Source organism: Piliocolobus tephrosceles, chromosome 10 (assembly GCF_002776525.5).
Source record: "Piliocolobus tephrosceles isolate RC106 chromosome 10, ASM277652v3, whole genome shotgun sequence".
NCBI lineage: Eukaryota > Metazoa > Chordata > Mammalia > Primates > Cercopithecidae > Piliocolobus > Piliocolobus tephrosceles.
Window position 1 is genome coordinate 12480745 of NC_045443.1, and position 12933 is coordinate 12493677.

The 12933-nt window shown below is 41.8% G+C and overlaps 1 protein-coding gene across 2 annotated transcripts in view; it reads left to right on the top strand.

The window, feature by feature from the left end:
* Positions 1-12933, top strand: part of BORCS5 (BLOC-1 related complex subunit 5) — a 115937-nt gene that overhangs the window by 77587 nt on the left and 25417 nt on the right. For both annotated transcript variants that reach the window (XM_023226119.1, XM_023226118.2), the window contains exon 3: positions 6681-6838. In XM_023226119.1, coding sequence (XP_023081887.1) covers positions 6681-6838 — 158 coding nt within the window. The remainder of the gene's footprint in view (positions 1-6680; positions 6839-12933) is intronic.

The following is a 12933-nucleotide window of genomic DNA, read 5'->3' on the forward strand; positions in this document are numbered from 1 at the left end:
AAAAAAAAAAAAAAAAAAAAAAAAAAAAATACTAGAGGGAGATGGTGTCCTGGCACAAGAGGATGATGGGAAAACATTGTATCCAATGCCTCTAGAATTTGCCTGGGTTGCCACAACTTTGTTGCTTCAGGAATGGAAAATGTGGCCCATCTTATTTTCTCTGTCCTGTCTTGCTCCTTCTATGACCTGGGGCAGGATTTGCGGTGGGTTTATGGAGATTCCTATGAGTCAAGGAAGCACATTCTGAGGATAGACTCATGCACCTGGGTTTTGTTTTTAGATGGTTAGAGGGAGGGTGCAATTGTGATAAGAATGACTTAAAGTGTAATTCCTTTGATTTTGAAGTTGGCTAGGCAACTTAATTTGAACACCCTAGTGTGCCTGTTAGACCTGGCAGCCTTCTCAAAATCCCCCTCCTACTTCGCTCATTTCCCTCACCCTCCACCTTTTTCTCAAGAGGTAGAAGTGAGAGTTTTGTTTTGTGAGCTAAGGTTGGCTTCTGGGCCCTCTGCTTGAGCCACCTGGCAGCTTGGGGTGGTCCTGTAGCCTTCCTCCACCTCATTCTGCAATTCAGGCTCCCAGTAGTCTTCTGAAACGCGGAAGAGCTTCCTCATGCATGTTAGAAGAGCATGAGTCCAAACTGAGACGAGGACTCACTCTTAGGCATATATGCAGCCTACAGAGACCCTGAGAAGCCTTTTTCCTCCTAATATCTTCCTAGACTTATGCTTTCCTTGGAATTCCAGCAATAGAACTGCATACTCTTACCCTAGTTCAAGAACCTTTTATGTACCAGGTGCTATACTAGACATGAGATAAAAGATAAGCGAAATGTGGTCCCTGTCTTCAACCAGCTCACCGTTTGTTATACCACTTTAATCACCTTAGAGAAATTTTTTTTTTTTGAGATGGAGTCTTGCTGTGTTGCCCAGGCTGGAGTGCAGTGGCATGATCTCGGCTCACTGCAAGCTCTGCCTTCTTGGTTTACGCCATTCTCCTGCCTCAGCCTCCCGAGTAGCTGGGACTACAGGCGCCCGCCACCATGCCATTACATGCCCACCACCAGGCTAATTTTTTGTATTTTTAGTAGAGACGGGGTTTCACCGTGTTAGCCAGGATGGTCTGGATCTCCTGACCTCGTGCTTCGGCCTCCCAAAGTTCTGGGATTACAGGCATTAGCCACCGTGCCCAGCCGAGAAAATGTTTTAAGATGTGTTCGGCCATATGAAATTTGGTGAGAATTAAAGATGAGGTTTTTACTTGTAGAGTAGGGGGCACTTGGGATGAGTGAAGAAAGGAGAACTGCCTCTAAAGGTCTTACTCATAGACGAGAAAAGACCTCCCCTACTTTTTGTTAAAATGAGTTTATTTATTTAAAAAATATTTAAGGGGGAAATGCATTCATTTGGTTTAAAAAGTTCTGTTAAAAATATACTATGAAATTCCCACTCCTTACCCCTTGCCTCCATGTAATTCTTATATATCATTTCAGAGTTTATGTAAATATAAGCAAATCTGAATGTATACTCTTATTTACTTGCACCCCAACCCCCATTTTTATGCATCTATATACCTTTAAAAAAATTATGTCTTATGGAGGTTTTTTTCCATGTAAGTACGTAGAGAGCGCCCTCATTCTTTTCTTTGTTCATGTAATACTATTTATAGATTTACCTTGATTTAATTAACAAGCCCTCTATTCCGGGACATTGCGGTGTTTGCTGACCTTTGCTGTTACAATCACTGCTGCAATGAACACTCTTGTATATACATGAGACATCATTTAGCATGTGTGCTACTGTGTGTGTAAATTCCTAGTGGTGAAGTTGTTGCATCAGAGGCTATGCATTTGTAATGTTGTTATCCATGCCAAGTTGCCCTCCTCCATTATGGTGTTAACAACTTACACGCTAAGCAGCAAAGCCAGTTTCCTCACAGCTCCACCTACAAAGTATTTTTCATGCTTTTCATTTTTACCGATTTAATAGGTGAAAAATGGGCTTGCAGTAAAGTTTCCATTTGTTTTTCTTATTATAAGTGAGGGTGTGCTTTTTTTTTTAATAGTTGAGGTATTGGTGTTTCCTTTTCTGTGAAATGTCTTTTCATATCTTTTGTTCATCTTTCTTTTGCTAATGTTTTTGTTTTGTTGTTTTTGTTTTTTTGAGATGGAGTCTCGCTCTGTTGCCCAGGCTGAAGTGCAGTGGCATGATCTCAGCTCACTGCGAGCTCCGCCTGTGGGTTCAAGTGATTCTCCTGCCTCATCCTCCTGAGTAGCTGGGAATACAGGCGCATGCCACCGTGCCCAACTCATTTTTGTATTTTTAGTAGAGACGGGGTTTTACCATGTTGGCCAGGATGGTCTTGATCTCTTGGCCTCGTGATCTGCCCACCTCGGCCTCCCAAAGTGCTGGGATTACAGGCGTGAGCTACCATGCCCGGCCCTTTTCCTAATTTTTAATTTGCCAATTTCTTTTCTTTGTCCTTTCCTTTTCCTTTTCCCTTTTCCCTTTCCTTTCCTTTCCTGAGATGGAGTCACGATCTTGGCTCACTTCAGCCTTTGCCTTCTGGGTTCAAGAGATTCTTCTGCCTCAGCCTCCCAAGTAGCTGGGACTGCAGGCGCATGCCACCACGCCCAGCTACTTTTTGTATTTTTGTAGAGTGGGGTTTCACTGTGTTGGCCAGGCTGGTCTTGAACTCCTGACCTCAGGTGATCTGCCTGCCTCAGCCTCCCAAAGTGCTGGGATTACAGGTGTGAACCACCATGCCCAGCCTTATTTGCCAATTTCTAGGCACTCTTTATATATTAGGAAGTTTGCCCTGTGTGATATGAGTTATCACAATAGGAGGAAAAAGGCTTCCTGGGGTCTCTGCAGGTTTTTAATTTTCCCCAGATTTGGGGTATTCTTTTTGTATTTTAAATTTTAACTTGTATTTGTTGTCATGAGGAGTCTTGCTTTTTGTATTGTTGAATTTATCACTGTTTCCTTTATGGCTTTTGCATTATCCTGGTCCACTATTAATGGCACACAATCATTCATTCCTTTTTCCATGGTGCCTCTTTCCTCTTTTCCTCTTTCAATTTTGGATTGACGCTTTTGGTATCTTCCCCCAAGTTTGCGTTCCTGGAAATGTATTTCTCGTCAGTGATAGGGTAGCCCTTGATAGTTTTGTTAGGAGATTTTAGTGGTCTGTAGAATTCCCATTTTCTTGGTACAGGCACTCTGGGAAACTGACAGTTTCTTATAAAACTAAACATGAAATTACCATATGACCCAGCAGTTGCATTCTTGGGCATTTATCCCAGGGAAATGAAAACTTCTGTTTACACAAAAACCTGTACATGACTGCTCACAGCAGACTTGCTTGTAATAGCCCCGAACTGGAAACAACCCAGATGTCCTCCAGTGGGTGAATGGTGAAACAAACTCGGATACATATATACCATGGAATACTACTCAGAATTAAAAAAGAATTAACCACTGATATATCAACAACATAGACAAATCTGTAAAGTTTTATGTTGGGCAAATAAAAAGATCCAATCCCAAAAGCTTACATGATGTATTATTTCATTTATATAACACTTTTGAAAGGACAAAATGTTAGAAATGGTGAACGGATTAATGGTTGACAGTGTTTTAAAGATGGAAAGGGGGATGAGAGAAAGAGTGGGGTAGGTCTAGTTATAAAAGCAGCACAAGAAATCTTTGTGGTGATGGAACTTTTCAGCATCTGACCATAGTGGTGAATGGGGAAAAGTTGTACAGAACTAAATACAGACACAAATGAGTGCAAATAAAATGAGGAGATCTGGGCCGGGCACAGTGGCTCATGCCTGTAATCCCAGCACTTTGGAAGGCTGAGGCAGGCGGATCACCTTAGGTCAGGAGTTTGAGATCAGCCTGGCCAACATGGTGAAACCCTGTCTCTACTAAAAAATGTAAAAATTAGGCAGGAATGGTGGCACATGCCTGTGATCCCAGCTACTCAGGAGTCTGAGGCGTGAAAATTGCTTGAACAAGGTTGCAGTGAGCTGAGGAGATCGTTCCACTGTGCTCCAGACTGGAAGACAGAGCAAGACCGTGTCTCAAAAAAAAAAAGGAAATCTACCCAGGTGCAGCGGCGTACTCCGGTAGTCCCAGCTACTTGGGAGGCCGAGGTGGGAGGATCTCTTGAGCTCAGGAGTTTGAGGCCAGCCTCAGCAACAAAGGGAGATACTATCTCCAAACCAAAAAAGGAAGGGATGGGTAGGAAATCTGAATAAGATCAGATTATATCTATGGATTATATCTATGTCAGTATCCTGGTTGTGATATTGTACCATAGTTTTCCAAGATGTTACCATTGAGGGAAATTGGGTAAAGGGGGCACAGGATCCTGTACATAGGATCTCAATAAAAATTTCAATAAAAAAGTCCCAATTTCTGCTAATGCTGGATTCACCAAAACATACTGCCTGGAAGCAGGTTCCGTTCAAGTAACTGGTGCTGTCCTGTGTTAGGACTTGCAGTGCAGCAGCTGAGCAGTGGAATGTGGAGGAGCCTAGCAGTGCCTTGGGTTCCAGCCCTGTACTCTGCTCTGTCTCAGAAGATCTGAGAGCATCGACCAGCATTTCCCAGGATTCTCTGGGACAGCCCAGCTGGGTAGCCTTTCATACAGCCTGTCTGGAGGGAAAGAATACAGGCTTCAGCTCTAATATATCAGAACAGTGTGGGGTGGATGTTGGTGGTTGGGGACAGTGGGGAAGGGTTCCCAAGGTGAGCTTTGGCCAGGTGAGGTGGCTCACACTGGGGCGGGAGGATCGCTTGAGCCCAGAAGTTTGAGACCAACCTGGGCAGCAAAAGCCCATCTCTACTAAAAATACAAAAACTAGCTGGGTGTGGTAACAAATGCCTGTGGTCTCAGCTACTCTGGAGGCTGAGGTAGGAAGATTGCTTGGGTCCAGGAGGTCAAGGTTGCAGTGAAATGAGATCGCACCACTGCACTCCAGATGGGCAACAGAGCAAGACTCTGTCTCAAAAAAAAAAAAAAAAAAAAGAGCTTTGCTGTGCGCTGCACGTGACCTACTGTCATATGTATTCTGTGTTCCTTATGCTGTAGCATTGGCTCTGCTGTGAGACAGAGTGGCCTGGCATATGGTAGGGGGATCCCTGGGATCCCGAAGACCCTGCTGGGGAATCTCTGAAGTCAAAACTAGTTTTGTAATAATACTTAGATGTTATTTGCAAATGATGTTCATTCTCTTACACAAGTGTCCCGTGGAGTTTTCCAGAGGCTCAGTGATGTGAAATAGCAACAGATTAAATGCAGAAGCAGCTATGAGATTCCAGCTGTTTTCTATTAAGGCAGACATTAAAAAGACATTAAAAAAAAATAAACCAGTGGCATCATTTCACTTTTTTGTTTTGGAAGAATATTTTCCTTAAGATGTTATTTTTGTTAATGTATAAAGGGGTTTTCATTATATTTAAATGATAGAATATTTAAGAATGTTCTCAGTTTTAATTTTTGGAGGTGAATATCAAAAGATATAACTCACATAAAAGCTCTTTGGGGTCCTTGGTAATTTTTGAGAGTGTAGGGGTTCTGATAATTGAGAATTGTTTCTTTGGCAGAAAGCAATAGGCTTAATTTCTAGACTGGGCTTTGCTTTGTGAATGTGGGCATCATTTGGCCTCTTCAATTGATTTCTTCTCCTGCAAATGCTATTAATTGCCTTGCTACATACCTATGAAAATATAATCCTCTATGCAAATATAGGGGAGATTAATGGCTACATGGCTAAACTGGTGTTGAAAGAAAATGTTAAGAATGAGTTTCTGGCCTGTTAGCTGACAGTCTGTTTACTTGTTAAGTGTATTCATTTTAGCGTCTCCTAGCAGTTTCTTTATACGTTTGATTTCTTTTTCTCAGTTTTTCAGAAAACCATTTTAATTATTTTAAAAAATTATATTCACACATTTTCTTTTCTTTTTTTTTCTTTCTTTCTTTTTTTTTTTTTGAGACGGAGTCTCCCTCTGTCGCCCAGGCTGGAGTGCAGTAGCGAGATCTCCACTCACTGCAAGCTCTGCCTCCTGGGTTCACGCCATTCTCCTGCCTCAGCCTCCTGTGTAGCTGGGACTACAGGCACCCGCCACCACGCCCGGCTAATTTTTGTATTTTTAGTAGAGACGGGGTTTCACCATGTTAGTATGGTCTCAATCTCCTGACCTCGTGATCCGCCCATCTTGGCCTCCCAGAGTGCTGGGATTACAGGCATGAGCCACCGCACCCGGCCCACATTTTCAATTAATAAGGGATTTATATTCCTAGTACCTTGAAGTGAGGTGATAAGGTCAGGAGGCTCTGTTCTTGGAGAAGCCACTCACTAGCTATGCGACTTTTGGAAAGTTACTTAACTTCTCTGTGTCTTGGCTTCCTCCTGTGTAAATGGAGCTAATAATTCCTCACTTTCCAGGGCAGTTGTGAATATGAAAAATAGTGCACAGGAAGCAGTTAGCAAAAGTGCTTGGCACATAACAGATGCTCCATAAATAATAATTGCAACGATTGTCATTAACATATAGCAAAAGATGGAAGATTAAATTGAAGTCTTACCCTGTCTTCAGTGAACTTATTAAACTACTTTATTCACAAGTTTATTAGCAGTAATTTTAATTTCATTTTTTTCTCGTTTGAAGGGCTATTGAGTGGCCAGACTTCCCCAACAAATGCCAAATTGGAGAAACTGGACTCTCAGCAGGTGTTGCAGCTCTGCCTCCGTTATCAAGATCACCTGCATCAGTGTGCAGAGGCTGTTGCTTTTGACCAGAATGCTTTGGTTAAACGTATCAAAGAGGTAATGTGCTCTGGGAAAATAACATTGCTGACTGGTTATTATGATTCTCTGCAACTCTGGATGCCATCTCAAGACTTGACATTTGTCACTATTGCTTTGAGGAGATTGCTTTTTCCTAGCAGTAAAATGTGATGATGAAAACAGTGGTCCACAGAGCTGGGCTAATTTAGAGTTTGAATTGTGATCACCACCGATTTGCTTGGCCAAGTTATTTAATTTCTTCCTCTTTGTCTCAGTTTCCTCATGTGAAAAATGGGGCTAATAGTAGTAACTTACCCCAAGGGTTGAGTGACAGATTGCTCAGTAAGTGTTAGCTATTATTAGTTTGTGTAAAGTCTTGCCATACTAATTTGCTCTAGCCGCCATTCTATCTTTGAATTGACTGTAATCGTTTCCTGTGTGTAATTTATATTTTGTTTCCCAGTACATTATAATTTCTTTCAAAGCAGGAGTCTTGATACGAAAAGCTCCAGTGATTCTTAATGGTTTTATGGAAACAATTACGCCTATTTAACCCTCAAAGTTTTTAAAGGAAAGAAGCAATGTAATTTATGTGAAAGTACTTAGTAAACTGAAGAGCATGCTACAAATGTTGTATAATTATCAATCGCAGTAAATAGGTACTTCCTTTAAGCACTTAAATGTGTCATTGACCAGCTGCTGCACAGCACAGTTCTAGGGGCACAAAGGAATAAGTGAATACATTTTCCAAAGTTTTCAGTCAAGAAAAGCTTTATATTTCTGACGCCTCAATGTACTGTAATATCAAGGAAATGTTAGGAGCTGTTTATTGGAGAAACCACTTACGTGAATGGCACTCCCAGATTTGTTTAACAACATGGCCCTTTAACTCTGGTGAGAGAAGATGATAGACATGGAGAAACAAGCGATGGGGCAAGAATCACTGCAGATTAACAATTTTTATTTAGCAATGGAGGTAGTACATCCTTGAGACTACAAAGTAGTCATTAGTTGTACTGACAGATTTAAATTTGCCAACGTCTCCAACATTTTAGTACTTAGCTTTCATTAAATGTTGCATGCATATACTCTTCTCTCATGGGTTAAATACTATTATTTGGAAAACTATTAAACATGACCTTTGATATTGCTTTTCATTGATGTGGCTTTGCAGATATTATAAACTTATTTTACTATATTATGGTCTACCAAGCTTTAATTTCCAAACATGACTATTCATTGGCATCATGTGGGTTTTTTGTTTGTTTTAATACTTAGTTCTCCCCTCCTCCCAGTATGTCTAGGTGTGGTCTGTGAATCATTATTTTAGTAAGATAATATGGTTTGGCTGTGTCCCCACCTAAATCTCCTCTTGAATTGTAGCTTCCGTAATTCCCACACGTCATGGGAGGGACCTGGTGGGAGGTAATTGAATCCTGCAGGGGCCTCTTTCCCATGCTGTTCTCGTGATAGTAAGTCTCATGAGATCTGATGGTTTTATAAAGGGGAGTTCCCCTACACAAGCTCTCTTGCCTGCCGCCATGTAAGATGTGACTTTGCTCTCTCTTCACCGTCCACCATGATTGTGACACCTCCCCAGCCATGTGGAACTGTGAGTCGATTAATCCTCTTTCCTTTGTAAATTACCCAGTCTTCTGTATGTCTTTGAGCAACGTGAGAATAGACTAATACATAAGGTTACCAAATGATATTGATGCCACCCTCTGTTAGCTGGGATGTGGGAACCAGTGGTCTTAAGCACTATTTCTAAAATAAGTTCTACAAAACTAGTCCCATGTAAAGAAGGTCAAACGTTTTGCATATTCCCTCACCACCGCTTGTAAAATCACAAAGCATATTATTTCACTTAAAGTTCTTAGTAGGAGTCTCGCAGTAAAGAAAGCCAGACTTTTGAAACTTATTTGACCTCAGAACACTTATCTTAGGGAACATCTATTAATGTCCCATAAAGTAGTGATTTTAGAACATTCTTTGGGAAATGCTATTGCAGACATAAGACTTTACCTTTAAAATTTTTTTAGAGACAGAGTCTCATGCTGTCATCGAGGCTGGTGTTTAGTGATACATTTATAGCTCACTGCAACCTTGAACTGCTGGGCAGAAGTGATTCTCCAACCTCAGCCTCCTCACTAGCTTAGGACTACAGGTATATGCCATCATGCCTGGCTGTGTTGTCCAGGATGTTTTCAAACTCCTCAGCTCAAGCGATGCTCCTGCCTCAGCCTCCCAAAGCACTGGGATTACAGGTGTGAGCCACTGCCCCCAGCCAGACTTTACCATTTGTTACTGTTGTGCTAGAAGTTAATTAACTATGACATTAATGCTCAGAGAGGAGATCTTAGAATAATAATAAATTGGCTTTTTGGTGCTTATTCCTTTTAAAAAGTCCTCTAAGTTCAAGACCAGCCTGGCCAACTTTGTGAAACCCCATCTCTACTAAAAATACAAAAATTAGCCAGGTGTGGTGGTGCATGCCAGTAGTCCCAGCTAGTTGGGAGGCTGAGGCACAAGAATCGCTTGAACCCAGAAGGTGGAGGTTACAGTGAGCCCAGATCATGTCACTGCACTTCAACCAGGGCGATAGAGCCAGATTTCATCTCAAAAAAAAAACAAAACAACAACAACAACGACAACAAAAAACCCTCTAATCCATATCTGTTGTTTTGCATTTTAGCAAAGTATGGTACGGAGAGATTAACTGACTACGTGTATATCAGAGAGCTGGGGAAAGTGTTTTGTAGCTGGAAATACCAGACAGAGCTTCTGTTCTACCGCATTTTTAAGACCTGAGAGCAGTGTTTCTCAGCCCTGGCTACATGTTGAAATTACTCGGAAATTTTTTCCTTCTATATATATGAGGGGAAATTTTACACATATACTGAAGAAGACAGAGTAAAAGAAGACAGAGTAACACAGTGAGCCTTCATGTACTCATTACCAGCCACTACAATCCTCAACTTGCAAATACTCCTGTTTCATCTGTATCCCTACTCCCTGCCACCCCCAACTGCATATTTTATAGTAAATCCTCAGACATGATTTCATTCATAAATATTTAAGCATATATCTTTAAAAGTGAAGGATTCTTTTTAAAAATAACTTTTACATTTGAATTAATTTTAGACTTAGAGAAAAGTCACAGAAATAATTTGAGAGTGCCTATATACCCTGCCCCATGCAGCTTGCCCTAAAGATAGCACTTCACATAAGCTTCGTACAGTGATCACCAGGAAATTACTAACAATTAAATGGAGACCTTATTTTAAATTTTACCATAATTCCACAAAGGAATGGCTCAGTCCTTTTGAAAAATATAGTCACAATGCTGTATACCTAAAATATTTAACAATGATAGTTAATTCATTCAGTATAGCTGAGGTGCTGTGAAGGAAAGACCAATGTCCGGGTCTCACTCCAAACCGATTAGATCAAAATCTTTGAAGGGTGATAGGGTTGGGGCGGTGGGATGTTGGGTATTGTTGTTTATGAAGGTGCTGTAGGTGATTCTAATATGTAGCCAGGTGAGAACCAGTGTTTTGGAGCATTCATTTAAAAATAAACTGAGTTTGGCAGGCGACATGGCTCATGCTTATAATCCCAGCACTTTGGAAAGCCAAGGCAGGCGGATTGCTTGAACCCAGGAGTTCAAGACCAGCCTGGGCAACATGGTGAAACCTCATCTCTACAAAAAAGACCAAAAAAAAAAAAAAAAAAAAAATCCAGGCATGGAGGTGTGTGCCTGTATTCCCAGCTACTTGGGAGGTGAGAAGAGGTTGCGGTAAGCTATCTCCACTCCAGCCTGGGCGACAGAGCAAGACCCTGTCTCAAAAAATAAACAGTTTGAAATTCTGTTTGAAGAACTTTGGGATTCACTTTGAATAGTCAGTAGTTACCCAGGATTATTGCAAAACAGAGACCAGCACTCACAGTACTGAGCAATAGCCAGCAGGGCACTCAGGCAGACGAGGTGAGCACAGTTTTGGGGCTTTCATTGGTGGTGTAATGTGTCCGTTGCATCTCTGGTGGTGAGTGTTAGCAAAGTCCTGAATCATATCCATCCGTCTATGTTCACTGCAGACCTAAGGGTTGAAATTAGTCACTTCCAAATGAGTAAAGCAGAGGATGTCGTTTTGATCAAACACCAACTCTCTGATATTATTCCAGACGTTTCCTGGAAATTTGGTTGGAAAGGTGAGGAAGTAACATAATACTATGTGTTGAAAAGTGAGGGAACTTAATAACCATGGAGAATGTCTGTTAGTGGAAGTATAGAACCGGGACCACCTAGAGGTCCCTAAGATGACAGTACCTGTGATCACTTCAGTCTGCATCAAAGGGAAACATGGCTATAACTATTTCTGATTCAGGTAAAAGAAAATCAGAGAGTTAGCTAAGCTTTCCTTATGTTAAATTTGGATGATGCTCTTGAATGAAAAGTTTATGTTTATAGATTTGTGTATGTGAGGGAGAAGAATGGAGGTAATTTACTTTACAATCAGGGAGTCTAGTGTCGTACCTTGACTACTGGTTTCTTTAACTGTGATAGGATGGCCCCTCAGCCGGCACTGTTGAGCAGCTATTGCAGACCCACCTAGTGGGAGGTCCTTTGGGGGTTCCAGAGGCGTGTAACCTGGTCCCTGCTCTTTGAGAGTTTAGCCTCGGTGAGGGAATGAAGATATACAGAACAGAAGTATGAAAAAGGCACTGTTGAAGGAGGTGCTCATTTGTGATTTATAACTAAAGTTCTGTAAGAGTTAATGATCAGGGTATCCTGCAGCAGACGGGGTTTAAGCTAGGTATTTGGGGGAAAAAAAACCCAGGAGTTGGGAAATGAGAGGCAGAGGAGGGCATTGCTGCAGGCTAACAGCTTGGCAGTCTTAGAAGAAAATTAACTTTGGGGCTTCAGGGACAATGAAGAAACTGGCCGGAGTTTCAGTGAGCTTGCTCAGAGAAATCTCTGCATTCAGAACCATGGAAGGTTGGAATTGGAAGGACCTTAGAGACCCTCTGGTCCAGTGCTCTCATTATTCAGATGTAGAAATCAAAGCCTTTTAGAGAAAGTAAGCACTTTGCCCAGGTCACACGGTGAGGTAGTGGCCAAAATTAAATTAAAAGTGGATGAAGATCAAAGGGGATGTTTTGTTTTGCAGGTGGTGCACTGGAACATGTTTACAGGATGAGGGGGAAGAGGCAGAAGAGACAAGATCAAAGATGAAGGAGAAAGGGGGATTCTTAGAGCGAGATCCCTGAGGAGGCAAGAGTTGGAGCCCTGTGGGACATTGGTTTTGAGAGAACAGGGAGGGCGCAGGCAAGCTTATGGCAGAAGGGTCCCCGGCACAGATCGGTCACACCCAGCAGCTTGTGTATCCTCTGTGGAGAAGAGGGGGGGTCATTTGTTGAGTGGTCATGGTGACTGGATACAGTCATGAGTGCCATAAGGCCTTGAGGGCTCAGCTGAGGCAGGGCAACTTGTATTTGCTCTTTGTATTTGCGGACAGTCTGGCAAAATGGTTCTGAGTGTAAACTCCAGAGCCACACCGCCAAGGTTCAATCCTGGCTCCATCTCTGACTAGCTGTGTGACCTCAGGCAAGTCCCTTAATACTTCTGAGCCTCAGTTTCCTTTTCCGTTCAGTGAGAACAGAATGACATCCAGCTCAGGTTTTCATGAGGGTTCAATCAGTTGTTCTTGGTTCAGTACTAGGGACCACGCCTGCCATGTAGTTAGACACTGTAGTGTTAGCTCTTGTTATTGCTTTAAATAGAAATGATGACTAAGGAGAAAGGCCTATCCTAATTGCCATGAATTGGCCCATATGAAATTACTTGATACCAGCAGCTGTCTAAATATTGCCCGATTTTAAGCTCTGCTTTTAACAACCCAAGTCTAAGAACTAAATAGAGGCAAGGCAAAAAAGAAAAAGGTTTCTCGTTCTTTTTCATTTATAAGCCCACTGTGGTTTCCTTCAAACCCTGCAGGATTTCTTTCATGCCACCAATATGTAGTTTTTGGAATTTCTGTAGTGAATTTTACTGTTTATTCTGCTTTGTGGATAGCATCCTCGTGCCTGGGGAACATGAGTCTTGAGAAATGTGAAGCTGGATGGTGGCAAAC